The sequence below is a fragment of the Lepus europaeus genome, chromosome 6, assembly GCF_033115175.1.
Source record: "Lepus europaeus isolate LE1 chromosome 6, mLepTim1.pri, whole genome shotgun sequence".
NCBI classification, from domain to species: Eukaryota; Metazoa; Chordata; class Mammalia; order Lagomorpha; family Leporidae; genus Lepus; species Lepus europaeus.
Genome location: NC_084832.1, coordinates 123,425,198 through 123,446,391, shown reverse-complemented (window position 1 = coordinate 123,446,391; position 21,194 = coordinate 123,425,198). Strand labels below are relative to the sequence as shown.

The 21,194-nt window shown below is 48.5% G+C and overlaps 1 protein-coding gene across 3 annotated transcripts in view; it reads right to left on the bottom strand.

The window, feature by feature from the left end:
- FGD4 (FYVE, RhoGEF and PH domain containing 4) overlaps window positions 1–21,194 on the bottom strand; it is a 149,011-nt gene that overhangs the window by 15,146 nt on the left and 112,671 nt on the right. For all 3 annotated transcript variants that reach the window (XM_062195053.1, XM_062195054.1, XM_062195052.1), the window contains exons 5-10: window positions 16,205–16,294; window positions 13,382–13,527; window positions 12,777–12,933; window positions 8,081–8,219; window positions 5,610–5,668; window positions 5,138–5,284 (exon numbers count right to left, since the gene is read on the bottom strand). In XM_062195053.1, the coding sequence (XP_062051037.1) occupies window positions 5,138–5,284; window positions 5,610–5,668; window positions 8,081–8,219; window positions 12,777–12,933; window positions 13,382–13,527; window positions 16,205–16,294 (738 nt within the window). The remainder of the gene's footprint in view (window positions 1–5,137; window positions 5,285–5,609; window positions 5,669–8,080; window positions 8,220–12,776; window positions 12,934–13,381; window positions 13,528–16,204; window positions 16,295–21,194) is intronic.

Genomic DNA, 21,194 nt, shown 5'->3' with positions numbered 1-21,194 from the left:
CTTCACTGTCCCTGTGATCAAGGCCAAGCTGGCAGGCTAATGACCGTGTTAACCTTCCTCTACCTCTTTGGCCGAGGCCGCCTCCCGAGGAGGTGTGGTCCAGGCTGCTGCAGGTGCCACAGCGTGTCCTCCCAGGCAGAGAGGCACCCTTACGCCATCAACACTCACCACATTATTTCTGCCCACTCCATGACCACTGTTAGAGTAAGATTTGTGCATTCTCTGATTCTTGTGCTCAGGTGTGCTGTATACAGTTCAGCCAAGTCTTGCTATTTGATAGTATACAAAAACCTGAATACGGAGGTTCTTAGCCTGTGCCGTTTGTGGTTATGCACACGCTGGATGCTCTTCCACAATGGTAAGAGCTGTTGCAGGATACAGCACCGTGTTGCTTAGATAGACGATGCCATGTATGTAAAGAAGTTAGCTGAGCCTGCTCCCTCCGTGAACTTTGCTCCTGTGGCAAAAGCCACCATCACTTTCCACAAAGCAAGTTATTTCTCTCTGGGTTTCCCCGGTACCAAAAGAAGAAGTTACAGCAACTACAGCACGAAGCATTTAGACTTTCTCTTTCATGGCAGGTGATTCACTCTCTCCCACACCCATGACTCAGAAGCAGTGGTCACTGGAGCACTCTCTACAAGTCTTACGTTGTGACAAAACCTAGAGGCAAGTCTCAGTGTTATTAAAATCATAAGGAGTGGGGCCAGCATTGTGGCACAGCAGGTTAAATGCCACATGTGAGCACAGCATCCCATACTGGAGCACGGGTTCAATTCCTGGCTCCTCTGCTTCCGATCCTACTCCCTGCTAATGTGCCTGGGCAAGCAGCAGAAGGTGGCCCAAGTGCTTGAATGTCTACCACCGGACGGAGTTCCTGGTTCCTGACCTTAGCCTGGCCCAGCCTCAACAGCTGCAGCCATCAGGGGAATGAATCAGCAGATGAAAGATCTGTCTGTCCCTCTCTGTCACTCTGCCTTTACAGATAGATATTCTTCTTTAAGTTGTATGTTAAATTCCCTGGATGCAAAATAATCAAAGTAGGAAACATGAAGAATAAAAATGCAGGGAGGCACCCCTTTCTTCAGTGTTCAAGTGTTTATTTCAAGCCTCTTGACTGAAATAATTGATTCCCATGTTCTGATCAGTAACAATTTCATTAAATTGTTTTAGAAGGTCAGAGTGAATTGTTGGAGACAATTTCAAGGACTTGGCTTCATTCTGAAGTTAAATACGGGGAAATGCCTGGATCTCTCAAGCTACAATGAATTGTGGACTAGGCTGACTGGAGGGCCAGGAACAGGAACACTTGGGGCCTGCTGTGGGATGACTGGAGCCATTTGTTTTAGAACCTTTCAGATGTCAGATATGGTTACTTAGTCAACACAGAACACTACTAATCATGAATGTCTGGTGTGGAGGCAAGCAGAGGCCAGGGGTGGGGCGGGGGTTGGCCTGCTGTTTTAGCCGCCAGCTGAGACGCCTGCATCCCACACTCCTGGCTCCGGCTCCAATTCCAGCTTCCTGCTAATGTGGAATCTTAAGAGGGAGCAGGTGATGGCTCCAGTAGGTGAGTTCCTGCCACCCACAAGAGAGACCTGGATTGCATTCCTGTCCGTGTGGGAATTTGGGGAGTGAACCTGAAGATCAAAGATCTCTATGTGTCCCTTTCCACCTCTGTGCCTTCCACATAATTGTTTTAAAAGGGTACTTGAAAAAGTTCATGGAAAATGGATTTATAAGATGCTTACTTTGTTGTAAAAAAATTCAAAATCCATTTGTAATTTCTCATAATACACATTTTCCATTAACTATCTGAAGACTCCTAGTATGGATGGATTTCCAGATTTTTCCACACAAAAATAGACATTTTAAATTCCATTTATCATTAACTATTTTACATACCCTCAAATACATACACAAGCAGATCATTTGCATCCTGAGATCAGATTCTAAATAGAGAAATTTAACATCTCGAGTAGGAAACAGAAAACTAGCCCCATTTTCTTTCATAGAGTAAAAAAAGTGGGGCTTCTCAAGTTTTTATACATGGAAGAGCAAGTGCACCATGGGACTGAAAGTGCCAAGGGGACCCTGACAGCACAGGGAGTGGGTCTGCAGAATGACCCTGAGATGGGCTATTTCAGAAGATGGCTGTGGCTTCCCTGAAGGCCCTGTCCTGTGACTTGGTTCTCCTGGGAAGCAAGGGTGCACTGTGTCCAACAGCTTACAGTGCTGCAACACCAATACCGAGGGCCCTTTCCCCAAGGCCACTAACTGTGCTGTTCCCCCAGACCGCTGCCTGATTCCGTTCAGCATCAAAATAATCACCATACAACTATTTTTTGAATGATTCACAATGTGGAAATTAAAGCAAGGCAAATGGTTAGATGCAGAGCTAAAATTTTAACTACAGAGGCTGTAACTGTAACGGGGAAGGGAAAGATGACCCAAGCACCCGACAGGAAGGCAGAGGGAAGGCACTGACGCCAGGGTTGTGGCCCAGCACAGCGTCTTGAGCCTCTCTGACTCTGTGTGCCGATTCTCTGACACGCTGAGGCCTTGCTGACAGGGAAGGGATGGCCCAGTTCCTGGAGGGAGCGAAGCACTCACTCATGAGCCCCCTTTCACGGTGGAAACAGATGGATCCAGAGCTCACACCTCCTCCAACCACGCCTCGTGCAGTGTCCTGCTCTGACCATCACCAGGGCAGCCATGGACAAGGGCCCTCATGACGGAGAGCCTGCTGAAAGAATTCTAACTGGCCACCCCTAACCTTGTTACAGCCCTGCCCTTGCCTGGCTGTGGAAACCACACAGAGGGCTCTGGGCCACGTTTTGTGCAGGCTCCTCCTACTGCCTACTGGCCCAGGCGCTTGCCACTGCCCCTCCCCATGGTAGGGTGTGCTCCCTCCTCTTGGGCTCTGTCGTTTCCACAGCAGTCCACTCCCGATCTGTTGGCTTTTCCATACCTGAATACTAATGAAACTGGTGCTTTGTGACAGAACTCGAACTGTGACTCCTGGCATGAGATAACATGTGCTTATTTTCTGTTTCATTCTCATAGACTGAGAAAGCTGAGCTACTTCTGCTTGCCACAAATTGGAATCTTTACAGTTCCTTTGTGTGTCTATATGTTTTCTAAAAATTATTGAAGAACCAACTACTAATAAATTCACCCTTTTGCAATGTACAGTTCATGTTTTGTTTTGTTTTAGTAAGAGTTATTTATATGAAAGTCAGAGTTAGAGAGCAGGAAAGACATCTTCATCTGCTGGTTCACTCCCCAAATGGCTGCAACAGCCAGGGCTGGGCAGGCTGAAGCCAGGAGCTTCCTCTGCGTCTCCACTTGGGCCATCTGCATTGGACGTAGGGCAGCTGGGGCCTGAACCAGTGCCCATATGGGGTGCGAGGACTGCGGTGACTTTACCCAGTGCACCATAGCGCTGGCTCCCAATTCATGGGTTTCAGTGTAATGTGCTAGACCATCATCACTAGGTCTATATTTCAGGACTCCAAAATGAAACCTCCTATCCATTCCTCGCCACCCTAGACCACCACTATTACCTCTTCTGCCTGTGGTGGACACTTAAAACACATGGAAGCATGTATGATGCCTCTGTGGCGTCCTCCACGTCACACACTGCTTTCGAGGTTTGCCCATGTGGTGACCTCCTTTTCTTTGACGTTATATCCCAATGCACAGATACACACGTTGTGTTTACCACTCATCAGTTCACGTACATTTGGGTAGTTTCCACTCTTGCTGTTATGAATAATGCTGGCATTTGCTGGCTACTGATGTCCAAGTTTTTGTGTAGACATGCTTATGATTTTCTTGAGTTAAATTAATTTACAGTTAAATGGCTGGGTCACGGGACAAATATCCCTATGAATTGTTAAGTTATTTTATTGAACACCAGAGAGACAGAAATCTGCCATCTACTAGCTCATGTTCCAAATGTCTGCTATAGCCAGGAGCAGGTCAGAATGAAGCCGGAAGTCAGGAACTCAATGTAGGTCTCCCACACAGGTCACCACAACTTGAGCCATCGCCTGCTGTCTCCCAGAGTGTACAACAGCAGGCAACTGGGATTGGGAAAGGAGGTGGGACTCAAATGTAGGCAGTTGGATACGAGATGTAGGAGTCTCAAGTGGCATTTTAACTGCTGTACCAAGTGCTCCCCCATCCGGACATCCTTTTAAAATTATGACTTAGTACTGGACATCCTTTTGCATGCCAGTTAGACCCTATAAGTTTTCCTTTAAGAGAAGGCTGGCAAGACAACAGAAAGCTCTTAAGGTCCTGTTGACCATGCAGGTTCAGCCCGGTGAGACGGCACCTGCAGCACAGAGACAGGCGCCAGGCAGCCTCGGTACCAGTGTGCTTTCCTGCTCTGCCTTTAGTAACGGTCCGACAAGAGCTCACATGTAATGCCAATGCTAGCTGCTAGTAGGATCCTTATGACCACCTTATTAGAGAAAGGAACTGAAATACGTTAGCAAACAGAAGGAAGGCCACATGGACAGAGACTGAACGAACAACTGTCCCGACGCCCCAGGAAGGGTCTGGAACGCTAGAGAAAAGCCCCAGGCTGGCCGTCATTTCCAGGAAGTGAAGGAAAGGACCAGGACCCAACTGCAGCGTAACGGAACTGACGCAAGCTCACAAACCTCTGCCGGCCATATCTTCGGCACAAGGCATGCAACTCTGCATGTATGTTTTTTCACCTGGAAAGGCTAAACATAGCAACTGCAGAGGACTGAGAGAACTGTGTCAGGAAATGCTGAACCGACAGATGTCCAGGAAGTGGTGCCCATTATCCCACAGAATGAAAGGAAAGCGCAAGTCTGCAACAAGCCGAAGGAGAGGATGTGAGGAAGTATGTCAGTCCACACCTGCACACACTCAAGGCCGAACTGCCTTCCCTGTGAGCTGCCCAACTGCACTGCCCCCTTTCAGGACGCAGAGAACTTAGAGAACAACAGCGCAGCTTCAGTGCCTTACATGGAATCCCGATGGCACTGAGTAAAACGGGCTGCATCCACCCGCACAGCAAGCAGGCATCCTACCCTCCAAGGCGTACACAGCGGTGTCGACGAGTCACTGCTGGTGCACTGCTGACACCAACACTCACCAAGAAAAGGTAGCGTTCTTGTGCCGACGTGTTCCGAGCAGCCAGTTTGAGGATCTGCCCTTCTTTTATGAGTTCATTCGAAGGATTTACAATGTCTTCTTCTTCTCCCAACATTTCATAGATCTCTAAGAGTTTCTTTAGGTTCTCCTAAGAAATTAAAACAAAACACAACAGATCAACGATAAGCAGTTTCTGACTCAGTACCTTTACTACAACTATGACCTTAACTCAAATTAGGATAGTTCAAAAAGGATAAGCATACGCTTGGATATAAAATGTGCCAGGTATCAGTAAATTCAAACCTGATTAAAGAAGGGAGAGGACTATTCCAAATAATACGAAACATTTTGTAAATGTTCTATTTTGTTCAGCTCTGTAAGTTCACTTTGGCTCAAACCTACAGAGAGTATTAGGTTGTATTATTGACAGTTTTCTAGCCAGAAGGTTCCTGTCTCCTCTAAAAACCACTTACCATTTTTCTTATTGCACTATTAGAATGGCTTGCTGCTGTAGATATAATTTCAAGTGATTCTAAATGGGAAAAAAAGAAAAGCAAATAAATATGCTTTGTCCTTCCCAGGCTACTAGGTAGCTGAATAACTTACACACTAAAATAAGGAAATCTGGGAGCAAACCCACACCGAAAGCAGTGGCAGTTTCCATTTATAAACTGGATTCTTTCAATGTCAACGGTGGGCCGACGATGCGGTACTGAAGGGCATTTCCTTACACAAAGTCATATATGCTAATGAGGTTCATAAATGTGTAGTCCACGTCAGACCTTCAAAATCAACGAGCACTTAAGAGTAACACTAACAAGACACTTTGCCAGAAGCTTCCATAGATACAGTAATTAATCCTTACACAGCCTTGGATGGTGAGTATATCAGGAGGTAATACGACTTGGGAAAGGACACACAGCCAAGTTACTGTAGGGCCAGATGTCCATCCTGTTTCTAACTCCAAATTCTACAACATTGCAGTGGGAGTATTGTACTAGTTTTATGGGCAAACGAACCACTAAATAGAACCAGTTTTCTTTGGGAAGGAGCACTCACAGTTCTAGCCTGGATCGGGTAGAAGGGACTCTTCCAGTGCCAGTGTTGGAGGGTGCTGTTGCTGGGGCAGGTGGGGGTGACAGATGGGGATGGGCAGTCTCTGCTGTGGACATCGCAGATGCTCCAGGGACAGCTGGTGAGAAGCTGTGGAAGCCGAGGCCTTGTGCTGGATCAACCCCAGGGACTCCCTCTGTCCTGAATCATGTCCTGTTTTCTTCCCTTCTTTTCTCTCTTGTGAATACTGGCATGCCTCATTCTGTTACCACAACAACCCCATCACTCTGGACTACATGTTCTGTCTTAGCATTACCACACAGACTGCACTTTTGCTGCTTTCCCTTCTACTCTTAGGTCTCTTTCGTGAGCCCTACCTCTGTGATTTCCTTAAAATTTTAGTGTGAGTAGCAATGGAACACCAAGAAGAGTAGTCACATACCCTACTATGCTACCAGCCTCCTTGCTCCTGACACAGGTATTTTAAGGAAGACAAAGACTTTGAGTACAGAAGACACTGAACTGTTACTGACAATTTAGAGAACTATATTGATTTGAGCAATTCTGTGCATTCAATTGAGGATAGAGGAAGGGGACAACATGGGCTGGGGCCAATGCTTACGACACAGTTTGAGGAAGAGCAATGGTGTTTCTGTCTCCGAGCCCCAGTTCTGCACTCGGGGCAGGCATTTGGCCTGGGAGTTAAGAAGGCAGGAAGATGCCCACATCCCATATGGGAGTGCCTGGGTTTGGGTCCCAGCTTAGGCAAGACTCCAGCTTCCTGTTAATGTGCGTCCCATGAAACAGTGGTGACTGCTCAAGTAGTTGAGTGTCTTCCACCCACACGGAAGACCTGGATTGAGCTCCCTACTCCCAGCGACAGCCTGAGCCAGCCCTGGCCATCACAGAGTCATCTGGAGAGTCAATCAGCAGGTGGGCTCGATCTCTCTCTCTCTTAGATAAATTGAAGACAAACAAAACAAGCACTAACACAAGATGGGTGGAAAATGGCGGGGGGCCAGTTCCAAGGGAGCAGGCGACTAGAGGAAGACGGTGAGTTAGGTTTACTCTAACTAGAAGGAGAAAGAGAAGAAGAGAAGAGAAGTTTCTGTGGTCACCAAGATACTTGGATGGCCTAAGAAACACATCAGAAAGTCTGTGCTCAAGACCAAAGGTACGGTTTTGTGTTCTTCGTCTCTCTCACCAAGGCTCACTTCAAACAGAAGAAATAACAGGGAAAAGGGGCCGTGTCTCAGTATCAGACTCCATCATGGTTAGCACTTGCTCAACACCAAGCCATTTCTATCTTAAATTTCCATTCATCCCTTTACAGTTCATGTTTAAAACTGCCTAAGAAAACCTATAATTTCAACTCGTGACTGTTTCATTATAATCAAATGAAAAAGTAAAAGACAACTAAGAAAACTGGAGTTCATTTTCTTAAGGCAAATGTTAGTGGACAACAAAAAAAGCACCATTTCCTGTTATGCTGTAGGGCAGGCGGGGCCAACACTGCTTACGTTATTTTTCCAGTAAATGCCACCTTAGCCGTCTGGGTATCCATTAACCCATCTGACAGCACAGCAGCACTGGTCATTCTGAAGGGCTGTTTCCCCTACGAGGACGCAGTCTCTATTCCGGATGTCTCTGAGACTACAGTTTTGCATTTCAGAGTTAGTGATTAACAAGAAACCCACAGGAGAAATGTGACTGGCACGGCTCTCAGCTTTGACTTGCCTAACTGAGAGGTGTTGATAACAACCTCCACCAAGATTATTTTCTGGCGGCAATACTTGGTGAGGGGAGCTGGGAGACACATCCCACTTGGGAGCCCCAAGGCTGCTTGGCCACTTGGTTAGTCCATAATGGGGGAGAAAAGAGAAAGCATTACTTTTGGCGTCGTTCCAGTCCGGGGACCCAGCGGGCAGCTTCCTCAGGTAGTCTTTGAGCAGCATCTCGTAGCGGGGGATCCGCTGCACGGGCTCCAGCATGTGGTGCTGCAGCGTCAGGCTCCCGCAGATCTTCTGCTTCTGCAGGAGGAAGCGTTGTCAGAAACACAGCCCCGGGAGCACGCTAAGAACACAGGAGAGCAGCAGCGCTCTGCCACAGGTAGCATGACTGTGTGTGATCACCATGCGAGACACTGGGAGCCTTTATAAAGGCAGTTCTGTTTTGTTTTAGATTTATTTGAGAGGCAGAGTTACAGAGGAGGGAGACAGACAGGAAGATCTTCTACTCGCTGGTTAACTTCCCAAATGGCCACAACAGCCAGGGTTGGGCCAGGCCAAAGCCCCTAGACATGGAGCTCCATCCAGGTCTCCCACATGGGTGTGGAGGCCCAAGGACTCAGGCCATCTTCTGCTGCTTTCCCAGGAGCATTAGCAGAGAGCTGGTTCGGAAGTGGAGTGACCAGGGCCCAGATGGGATGCTGGTATGGCAGCTAAACCTGCTGTGTCACAGTGCCCTCATGGAGGCAGGGCTCGGAACCTGACCTCAAACTACGAAATCACAATCTTTGGGGAAACAGAAGGAGAACATGCATTTGAAATAACACCTGTATTACAACACTGAAGTCTGAGGACCATTAACCTCATGGAATAACAGACAGGAAAGATCCAAATTTGAGGCAAGCAAGTTCCAGATTGCTGGCAACCACTTCAGTTACTCATCGCCAGGGATTGTGAAGTCATGCCAACAAGTCACGGAGACTGTTCAAAGCATGCACCTGTTACATGAGGTTCACTAAGCACAACTGTATGAACGGACTTTGGACTTAGTAGAAACTGTTTCCTAATAAGCCTATGATAAACATCATTCCTTTTGAACTTAAAAGACTCGAATGAAGAATGACAAGACTTGGGCATCTTGTTATCTGTTAAAAAATTTTAATTTTTCACTAGGCAAATACATTCTGTTTCACTAGAAACCAAGTTCTACAAATAGATCTCTGTTACTTTGGGCAAAATTTAATCTGTATCACTTGCTTTTTCCAAATAGCTGTTAACAGGTGGAAAAGCAAGTCATATTAATGCTCATCTTAAAACAGAAACCTGATTAAAAGATTCGTCGAACTCACACCACGCTCAAGCACCACAAGACGCAGAAGCTGTATTAGGACATGGTTCTGCGTTCGCAACAAAATTAACTGAAGGTTTCACAGAGAAAGGCGAGTTTAGCACAGCCTCTCTCAGCACACGCGCTGGTGGGAGGAGAAGTGAGTAGGAGCAGGGCGCACGTGCAGCACAAGGGCCAAGGCAGGGGCTGTGAAACCTGTTCTGTGAAAGGGAGCGGGGGGGGGGGGGGGGGGGACAAGAAGGGCAGGTGATGAGTGAGGAACGCCAGGGACCTCCAGAGCCAAGCTGAGTTTAATGTGCTGCAGCCACTGCAGGCTTTTGTCTATGGGGATGCTGGCATTAGAGCTGAGCTCTATGACCACGAACCTACTAGAGGCCAGCATTGTGGCCAGGCAGGTTAGGCTTCCGCCCGTGACACTGTCATCCCATATGATCACACTTCCAGGCCTGGCTGCTCCACTTCCAATCCAGCTCCCTGCTGATGTACCTGGGAAGGCACCGAAGGAGGGCCCAAGTACTCGGGTCCCTGCACCCCTGTGGGAGATGAGAATGGAGTTCCAGGCTTCTAGGCTTCAACTTGCAGACAGAAGATCTCTTCCTCCCTCTCTCTCTAACTCTTGCCTTTCCTACAAATAAATCAATCCTAAAATAAAAAGGGTGAACTTACTGCAGTGTGGCTTCACGGGAGAAGAAGTAGCTGGTCTAGACATTACTGTAGACCAGAAGGAAAGAAACAGGGCATGGAAGTGGAGGGAATATTAACCTTCCTTAATATAAAGTGTAAGGTACTAATTTTACAAGTTTAATGAGCTCATTTGATTTTCCCCAACAAAGCAACTATATTAACCCAGGAAATTATTACTGAGTTTCAAATGTTTACATGAACTGCAGCTCAGACACTAGAGCTTTCCGAGGCCAAGTGAGTAAACTCCAGACCAGGGTTGGTAATTCCCAACCTCCCACTGTTAAGAGCCTGGGTCATTTCCTGATGACCCAGAGGCGGCCAGGTGCTGCAAAAACAGAATTCAGCCCGAAAGAACAATAACAACTACTCCCCTCCTCCCCATCACCATGATTTAGTGACCACTTGCTGTGCAAGAAATGCCAGCCTACGCACCTTGAACACACTATCTCACAGTCAATCAAACCCATGGATGGAAAGGAAAAGTGACAAACACAAGATGGAGCAAGAGGTCGAGCTGCGGTGAATGAGAGATTAATGATGCTGTTTAATCAACTGTAATCCTGTATCCGAGTTGTCTTCTCTAAGGCACGTACAAGCCAGAGAGAAAAATATGCTTGAGAGCTAAAGACAGGAATAAAACATGTTGGCTTTGTTCTGACAACAGATGCCTGTGCACAACTGATGTTACCTGGAGTTTAGGGTCAGAGGACTAGCCTAGAACCATCTCCTGGCATGGGTAAAGGTGTGAAGACGTGGTATCACTGAGGGTCTGAAGAGAGAAGGCTGGGGTGTGCCAGCCTTGTGCTCTGCCCAGGTTTCACTGTCATGAGGAAGGACAAGTGACAAACCAGAGGAGGAGGCAGAGGAGGGCTGCACCGTGAGAGAGGAGAGGTGCTCAGGCCAAGGAGGGAAGGGGACGAGGCAGGGCTTCCCGCCACAGCTACGGGAGCAGATTGGCAAATACTCGCTATTAAATCCAACCTCAAGCCGGTACTTAGCCTAACCATTAAGGTGCCACGTGGGACGCCTTCATCTCGTATCAGAGTGCCCGGGTTTGGGTCCCGGCTCTCTTCCAGGTTCCAGCTTCCCGCTACTGCAGAGCCCGAGACACAGCAAGTACAGCTCAGACACCTGGGTCCCTGGCACCCACACAGGAGACCTGGACTGAGTATCTGGCTCCCAGCGTGGACGTGGCCTAGCTCAAGCTGTTGGAGGAATTTGGGAAGTGAACCAATGGATAGATTTTCTCTCTCTCTCTCTCACGCACGCACTCTCTCTCTCTAACAAATAAATTTTAAAAACAACTGTAAGGCTGTATATCACTGACAAAACCATTTCAGCATTTCAGACACTGATCGTAGGACTACAACAGTCTGAAAAGCACGTGTGCTGTGCAAACTGTTGGACTGGGAGTGAGAACAGTGGGAGTCCGGCAGCCTCGGCTGGGCTGTGAAGGCGCAGCCAAGGCGGCACAGGCGTGAGGACTGGCACTTTCTGTGCTAAGGCTGTCAGGGGCTCGCTCCATGTGGAGTGTGGGCAGTGCACACACACAGCAGGTGAAGACCTCTGAGGTAGTGGGCGGGGAGGGTTGATGGCTCTGCTGGCAATCAGCTGGGTGTGCGTGCGGAGAGATTCCTGCCTGGGACTGAGCAAACCACCAGCTCTGACAGGCAGGGCACAAGCTGCCATCCCCTCCTGGCAGCCAGGGGCCGTGTACATGGGTATGGGACACTTGAAAGGCTCTTGGGGGCTTGCAAATAACTTATCATTATTTAAAGATTTATTTACTTGAAGGCAAAGTGACAGAGAGACAGGAGAGATAGAGAGACAGATCTTCCATCCACTTGCTCACTCCCCAAATGGCTCCAACAGCCTTGTCTGGGTCAGGCAAAAGCCAGGAGCCAGGAGCCCCATCCCCATCTCCCATAGGTAGCAGGGGCCCAAGCCATTAATCGCTGCCTTCCGAGGTGCACCAGCAGGGAGCTGGACCGAAAGCAGAGCAGACAGAACTTGACCCAGCCAGTTCACTCCCCAAATGTCTGCAACAGCTGGGCTGAGCCAGGCCAGAGCCAGGGTCTCCCAATGAGTGGCAGGTGCCTAAGTTCTTACATAAATCATCAATGCTGCCTCCCAGAGTACACACTAGCAAGAAGTTGGATCAGAAGTGGAAGCAGAACTCGAACCCAGGCAATCACAATGAAAATAAGGGAAAAATGGAGTTTGGGGGCAGATGTTGCGCTGCAGTGAGTGGATACCCACATCCCATGTCAGAGTGATAGCTCCAGTGTCAGATGCTCCACTTCTGATCCAGCTCCCTGCTAATGCGCCTGGGAAGCAGTGGGTGGTGGCTCAAGGACTTCAGTACCCTGGGGAAGAGACCCAGATTGAGCTCCTGGATTATGGCCTGGCTCAGCCCTGGCAATTGCAAACACCTGGGGAGTGAACCAGTGAATGGAAGATTCTCTCTCTTTCTCACTCTGCCTTTCAAATAAATAGATAATTCTTCAATCTCGGGTTTCTAGCAACTTCTCTATACATTTAATTATACTTCAACCTCTGTATGTATGCAGGAAAAGCAGACCTGACTGGCAGCCCACTTTGTAAAGCCATGCACACTAAAGAAGCCAGGCTCTGCTGGTCTCCAAAACAAGTGGAGAACCTGCGGCCGAGTGGAGGCAGGTGCACCTGGGCATTTTCTCTCGGATTCAGAGCAGAAAGGACTTGGGCCGAGTAGCTAACGTCCCTACACCTCCGTCTCAGGCCGAGAGGGCCTTGTGACTTATCCGGAGACAGGTATGCAAGGTCCTCAACTACAACAATCCTATTACCTGAATTTCTTCAACCACTGCTTTGAACTGAGGCACGCGCTCCGTCATGTTTTTAACCAACTCCATCGCGTTGTCAAACCCCTTCACATACTCTCCATACATCTTGAGGAACGGTGCCAGTTTCTGAAGAATGTCCCCGATCCGAGGGGTGGTCTCCCTGTACCAAACACAAAAGCACAACATCAGGATGTCTTACAGGTGAGCCCAGGGGCGGGACGCAGACGAAGCAGTCCCTTTGCACACACACCCCCCTGTGCCTTTCCAGGTCTGCTCTGCGGGGAGACTGGGACGGAAAGCAGCAGCAGGCAGTGAGATGCCACAGAGCTCCAGAAGCTCCCGACACCCGGTATCCACCAGTCAGAGACCGGCTGGAGCGCAGACAGGAAGTGCTTTCCATCTGACGCTGCGATGGAATGTCCCGCGATTTCCACCCGTGGGCTTGGATGCAGAAACTGAGCACGAGTGTCTAGCTGTGTCTACATGCCGGGTGTGGCATTTCTCTGTCAGTGGACAAGCTGAAAGCCACAGCCCCTGTGTGCCTGCCGTAGCCACAGCCCCTGTGTGCCTGCCGTAGCCACAGCCCGTGTGCTTCCTGCTCCTCTTACCATTCCTGCATTCGTTTCTCCAGCTCTGGCAGCAGGAACTTACTATGGAAGGCATGGATGGAGGAAATGTTAGAAAAGATTTTATTCACCATCTCTGCTGGAAAGGAGCCTTGGTTTGCTTCTTCCAAGAGCTTGCAATAAAAGACCTGAATAAGAGAAGAAAACAAACATTACTTCAAACTGGTTGCTTCCCCAGCTGGTGCGGGGTTAGGCACACAGTGGGCTCATGGTAACTTTTGGTTGCACAAATGGAAAAATTCATGGTTCAAGAAGATCACCTTCGTACGGAATGCAGAAGTGAGTATAAGCTTAGATTCAGAAGCACCAGGAGTAAGAATTAGCACACTGTGACTCCAACCTAGGCTATGCCCCTCTCTAGGGACTGTGAGGACAAATGACTTACTTGTTCTGTGCCAGGGAGTTTCCAGTGGAGGCAAACAGAACGTACCCTTCCTGCCTGCAGCTTGAGTCAGAGATGTGAAGACACTTTACATCTATGTCATATTTTGGGTTATTTTTTAACATCTCCTTATGTTGTGAATGGCTTCTACGACATGACACACTGCGGTCTGTACTGTAGTTCATCTCATTTTCCCTATTAAAACCGTGTCCTTGCGAAGGAGAGGATGTCAGGATTTATTTCCCAATTACAGGTACTTAATATGTGACCAATGAATGAACCAAAGTTCCTTTCCGTTCTGATATGTTTACTTATTTATGAGAAAGTAATAATAAAAGATAGCAATGCAGTGCAAGGGTGCTGGGAGAAGCGGATCTTTAGTACCTGCCGCCAGGCACCTTCAAGACAGTTTAAAACACACGGGACTTGTGGCAGCCTCAGCCCACTGCACTAGGGCTACTCCACGGCTGAACTAGCATTCCATTCAACATAAGCAGAAGGAGCCCAGTCCCTTCTCAGTGTCCAGACGCTTGCTGATTTTCTCAATTCACCTCTACTGCACTTTCTCAGGAGGCCAAAAGAACACAAGATTATGTCCTTAGAGGCTGTGTGTAATAATTAAAACTCAGCAAGTCGCCGCGGCTCACTAGGCTAATCCTCCGCCTGCAGCACCGGTACTCCGGGTTCTAGTCCCAGCTGGGGCACCAGATTCTGTCCCGGTTGCTCCTCTTCCGGTCCAGCCCTCCGCTATGGCCCAGGAGTACAGTGGAGGATGGCCCAAGTGCTTGGGCCCTGCACCTGCATGGGAGACCAGGAGAAGCTCCTAGCTCCTGGCTCCTGGCTTCGGATCGGCGCAGCGCTGGCCATAGTGGCCATTTAGGGGGTGAACCAATGGAAGGAAGACCTTTCTCTCTGTCTCTCTCTCTCTCTCTCTCACTGTCTAACTCTGCCTGTCAAAAAAAAAAAAAAAAGACTCAGCAAGTAAGTTAATTTGGCTTAAAAAAAAAAAGCAAAACACAATGTGGTAAGAGGGAGAGCCATGCCTCCACTCTGGGAACACTGCGAAGTTTCAGCTCTGGGATTCAGAGAAGTTGTTTCAAGGGTGCAAACTCTACATGAACTGATGGTGTTTTGTGATGAAATCCCTTGAAAAACAGGTATTCGGGCCACCAACTGAATATTCCCGAGAATACAAGGCTCACAGAGGCTCCCGGAGGATCACCCTAGCTGGCGTGGCACTGGCTCCTGAGACAAGGAGCAGTGCCCAGGAGTGCCTGGTCCCATGGAATTCAGTTCTCCAGTGGGAAGAGCGAGACAGTTCTCAGAACGAACATTCAAACGTAGTAGTAGCTTTCTCCGGAGGAATCTGCATGAGCACAGAAGTTTTTCAAACGTCTTGTCTTTATTGCTGCAACAGCATTAAGATGCCTTACCATTCAATAATTAATCATGCGATGCACTTTTCAATGGTTAAAAAAACCCTACTTCCCAGATGCATATTTAAAAGGCTATTCAAGTCTACTCCGCAAACTACAAGATGTACAAAGTAGATTCACTTATTACAGTATTTAAAGTTCATGGAAAAACTGGTTTGACTGATAAGCTTTATTTTTATGCAGAACCCTTTGAAATCCATGAATTGTTTTCTTGTAAATGCAGTTTTCATAAACTTTTGGAAGACCTCTTGTGTGCGTGAATTTCAAAATTTTTGAACCAGATTTTTTTTTCTTTACTTTGAAAGAGAGAGAGAGAGAGAGACAGAGAGCGTGCTCCTATCTGCCAGTTCACCTCCCAAATGCCCACCTGGAGCCAGAAGGTGGCGGCTCAATCCAGGTCTCCCACATGGAGACCAGGCACCCGGATACTTGAGCCACACCTACTGCTTGGCGAGGTGTACACTGGCAGGAAGTGGAATTGGGAGCTGGAGCTAAGAATCCAACCCAAGTGCTCCTAAGAGGGACACAAGTATCCTAACCAGCACGGTACCTGCTATCTGCATCTTGCCCTAAACTTATCTTTTAATTCCATTTTCCACAAATGCTTTGAAGTCTCTTCTATGGATTTGTCAAATACTGAAAGGGAAATTTTACACCAAGCACTGCAGTTCATTTTTCACACAAGGCTGAACTCTCTCAAAATCACTTCTGAGCCTATGATGGCACCAGCGAAGATCACTCACGTAGTGCTCAACAGCAAATGAGACAGACCCAGTGGAACATGAGGGCTGTTCCTAGGGGACCCAGAGAAAAGCATTTTGTGTCAGAGAAACCCCTACTGCTTTGCTTTAGAAATGTTAATACCCAGAGTGAACTGACCAATAAAGCTGACCTTGAACCAAATACTTTCACCAGCCAAAAACAGCCCTCTTGCAGTTTCTAAAGCAATGCCCAATTATAAGATAATTCTGAAAGGGAAAAGCTTACCTGATCTAAGAGGTCCAGCCGGCTGACATAAGCTCTTTCTGTGAGCAACAGTTCATTGGCGATTTTGTGAAGTTTTTGCTCATTAGTCTCCTAAAAACACAAAAGACATTCCCACATTAGAAAGGCATTGGCGCACGTTTCTCTGGCGCGGAAGACCTCCCCAGATGCCCTGACCCAAACACTTCCGGAGTTCCCAGGTACCCCAGAGCTGCAAGGAAGGGCCCCCCGACCACAGCTAGAAACAGGCGATCTGCTGCACTTGAACCGGAGCTGCTTCTGTGCCCCCTGCAGCCACCAGCACTGTCCCTCCCCCTGAAACATCTCAGGGCCCAGGACTAAGACCTCCCTCCTCTCCCTCCCTCTCTGAAGCCTCTCTTTGGAAATGACTTCATCCCTCCTTCAGACATCCTAATTATTAGCTCTACGCAGACAGCTTTTTGCCTTTAGAGACACATTTTACTGTGAACGATTTCAGCCACAGGTAATAGGAGGGGAAGCAGCAACATGAGCCCCATGTATCCGTCTGTGCCCCCACCACTTCTCTCTGCCCCTATGATTGTAAACCCCACTCCTGGGTATACATGTATTCAAACTCTCAACATACGTGTAAACTGTGCCAGTGTTCGGGATGACAGGAACATTTTTTTCTTTGCTAGTTGCACTACTGCTGTGCCTACCACAGCACTTCAGTAAAAACACTGGCACTCAGCAAACGCGTCCAAAGGAAGGAGGGGAGGAGTAGCAACCTCCACACCCAACGACAGCTAACGCACGTTACTTCTCCAACATGCCGGCGGGGTAGACCAAACGCACCTCTTCCGGTAAACCTGCACCCTACCTTCCACCTGCAACCTTCCAGGTCTGCTAACGGTGCCATCCCGTCCCAGGGGCTGGCTTTGGAGTCTTGAATTATTACAGACATTCAGCCGGCCGGCTGGCCAGTCCTGCTGGTGACGTGCTGCCGCCAGCCTTTCTCCTGAGGCTCTCTCTCACCCCTGCCACCCTGTGTGGGGCATGTCATCACAAGCTCTGGCCAATCGACAGTTCCCATATGACCTGGTTCCAGTGCTTTTGGCTCTAACCCGATCTGCACGGTGCTGCCTGCTGACTCCTCCTAAAATCCCGCACACTACGGTCGGTCCTTCTCACAGGATGAACAGCCTTCGGCAGTGCTGTTCTCACTGATGAAACAGAGCCTGGACCACTACTGCGCGGGGTTGTCCACGTCCCCACGGACTCCTCACACTGTGTTCTCGCTGCACCTGTGCTGTCACACCACACACCCCCATCTACAGCCCGTCTGACCACTGTGCAAACGTGGCCATGGCGTCCCCAAACCCTTCTTCTTCCCATCCTCTCTGCGCTACTTAATCTCTTGCTGAGTCTCTCTGGGCGTCTAACACTGGATTTCCTGTTCACAGCCGCTGTGTCTCCATTCCTCGTCCACAGAGCCGACTTCAACCATTCTAAGCCCTCGAGCTTGTCTGATTAGAACACATTTTGTATCTTATACGTAAGTCTTTAATCTGAGAAATTTTACCTAGTACACTGCAGAAATATCCAGTCAATGTAAAAGATGACACAGTACAATGAGGTTAGGAAAAACTCTGGTAGCAAAGTAGACCAAAGCCTTTTTTAAGCCAGTGTCTAATAACTTGACATTCCAAATTGTGTATAAAATGCTATGATCTAATTATATAAAATTATAAAATGCTACGAAGTTCTATGAATGAGATCTGCTTTTCCACACAATATCCTCTCTCATGTGCAGAGTCACTGTGTTGCTTCTTTCTACAGCATGGAATGAAGTATTCTTTGTATGAAGTCTTCAAGCCATAGAACAGTGCTTGAATGACCTATGGCCTCAGAAATACTGAAATAAAAACGACACAGTCATCAAATTCCAGTACAAGTCGAGGTTTTGCTTTAACGTAACAGAGTGCTGGCGTCGCTGCTGGCCTGGCTAGCATCCTCATCCCCTTCCACTCCATTTCTTTCTTTTTTTATTTTTTAAGACTTTATTTCATCTGAAATGAAAAATGACAGGGAGGTAGGGAGAGATGCAAAAAGAGATCTTTTATCTGCTGGTTCACTCCTTAAATGGCTGCCACAGCCAGGCTGGAGCCGGGGGCCTCGCACTCCATCTGGTGCAGGGGCCCAAGCACTTAGGCCACCTTCCACAGCTTTCCCAAGCACATTAGCAGGGAACTGGATTGGAAGTGGAGCCGCTGGGACTTGTACCAGGGCTCGTATGAGATGGGGGCATCGCAAGCAGCAGATTATCCCACGGTGCTGCCATGCTGGCCCGCTACTCCTCAGGGAGAATCCTGGGATTGATCTTCCTTGGGAGTACCAGGTGGGCTCCTGGTGGCTCTGGGATGGCCACCAAGCTGAGATCGGTCTGTGTCGGTAGGCCAAGTGATGTGTTCTCTGTAGCCAGAAGCATCCTGACTGATGTGGCAAACTTAAAGCCTGTGCTACATATGCAGGATATTCCATGGAACTGAAAACCTTCCAAGCAACTTTCAATTTTAAAGATTATTGTATTTATTTGAAAGGCAGAGTTACAGAGACAGAGGGAGAGACAGAGATCTTCCATCCACTGGTTCACTTCCTGAATGGCCGGAATGGCCTTAGCTGGGCTGATCCAAAACCAAGAGCTTCTTCCGGTCTCCCCTGCGGGTACAGGGGCCCAAGCACTTGGGCCATCTGCTGCTGCTTTCCCAGGCCATAGCAGAGAGCTGGATGGGAAATGAAGCAGCTGGGACTCTAACCAGTCTCCGTATGTGATGCCATCGTCGTACTTGACCTGCTACACCACAGCACCGGCTCTCCAAGCAACTTTTAAGTGATTACGACTTCCAAGAATTAAAAGTTGGTGGGGCCGGCACCGTGGCTCACTTGGTTAATCCTCCGCCTGCAGTGCCGGCATCCCATATGGGTGCCGAGTTCTAGTCCCGGTTGCTCCTCTTCCAGTCTGGCTCTATGCTGTGGCCTGGGAAGGCAGTGGAGGATGGCCCAAGTCCTTGGGCCCTGCACCCACATGGGAGACCAGGAGGAAGCACCTGGTTCCTGGCTTTGGATTGGCACAGCACGCCGGCTGTAGCGGCTATTTGGGGAGTGAACCAACAGAAGGAAGACCTGTCTCTCTCTTTCTCACTGTCTATAACTGTACCTGTCAAATAAAAAAAATCTTAAAAAAAAAAGAATTAAAAGTTGATGAAACTAAAATGTGACTTCAAAATCTGTGATGCACAGTAAACCTATCAGCAACCTACCAGCATTTCAGGGGAAGAAACAGGAGTATGAACAAATGCATATAACCCAAGACACAGAACACGTCACTCAGGCCCCAGCGTTTCCCGTGCCCCTTGGAGCCGACCTGTCTCCACCACAGACTCCTACCGCCAGCTCACGGGAATCACTCGTGCTATTCCTTTCACACAGTGTCCAGTGAATGGAATCGCACTGACAAGTTTTCAAAATACTCCATGGAAAATGAGTAGTATGAAAAATGTATGAATGGACTCCAATTACTTCTGCATCAGAATAAACTGAACTCCACTTCCACAAACTCAGAAGTCCCCTCATTTGTGCATCTGGAGTCTTGCTTCTGTTAGAAGAATGCTCGAGAGACATCCCTCCTGGTGTTAGCACCAGCAGTGTGTTCTTTGTAAGCCCTTAATTTTATTCTAATAATGGTGATGTACTTATTTGCTTACTTTTTTTTTTTTTAAAGGCAGAGTTACAGAGAGGAGGAGATACAAACACACACACACACACACACAGATAAAGAGAGAGAAAGGGAGACAGAGAATGTTCCACTCACTGGTTCACTCCCCAAATGGCCACAACGGCTGGGGCTGCACTGATCCACAGCCAGGAGTCAGGAGTCTCTTCTGGGTCTCCTATGTGGGTGCGGGGTCCCAAGCACTTGGGCCATTTTCCACTGCTTTCTCAGGTTCATTAGCAGGGAGCTGGACTGGAAGTGGAGCAGTGGGGTCTCTATTCAGGGCCCATATGGGATGCTGGCATCACAGGCAAAGACTTTACCTGCTATACTACAGTGCCTGCCCCATCTTATTTTTAAGCTTGTTTATTTATTTGAAAGGAGGAGCAAGAGGGAGAGGGAGGGAAGGAGAAAGAAAAGGAGCAAAGTATCTTCCATCTGCTAATTCATTCCCTAAAAGCCCGTAATAGACCAGGCTTGGCCAGCTGGAAGCCTGGATCTCAGAACTCCACCTGGGTCTTCTGCGTGGGTGGCAGGGACCCAACCTCTGGGGCCATCACCTGCTGCCTCTAGGCTGTGCAGAAGCAGGAAGCTGGAACCGGGAACTGAGAGATGAGATGCGGGGCTCCAAAGCAGCGGCTTTCACTGCGCACCGCCAACCCACCCTCTGACAGTTATCTTTAAAGGAAGTCACCAGGGGAACTTGTGCCATGATAAGGCAACGCATCATTCCCAAGCCAGAGCCTGTCACTCAGGGTGTGCTCTCTACCACTGCTAGCGCTCAGACACCCACAGAGATCTTCCACAACCCTACGGGACCTTCAATAAGATGCTTACGGAAAACAATCTTTTGCTGACTCCAAAGCCTGCATTTGCTGAACCTGGCAAACTGGATACCCGGGTCATGTTTTATCAAATCCAAGGGAGATGCCAGCAGGTATTAGCGAAAGCTCTGCTCCCTCCACGCAGATGGTGCTGCACACATCAGCGGCCCGACCTTGCCCACGCTAACACACAGGGAAGCACAAGCAAGCTTGCCGAGCCGTGAGCTCAGCCCTCACACACAGGCGTGCAGAAGAGCGACTGGGGACTGTGTGGCAGATCGAGGAAGTCATCCACTCCCTGAGCCTTGTTTTAGATCCATCACAACAATGATCTCGCCCTCAGAGCAGCAAACGACTGGTTCACCGACTGCTTGCTCTGTGCTAGACACTGTGAAAGCCTTCTGCATAAATTAAGTACTCTGTGAAGCAGGAACCC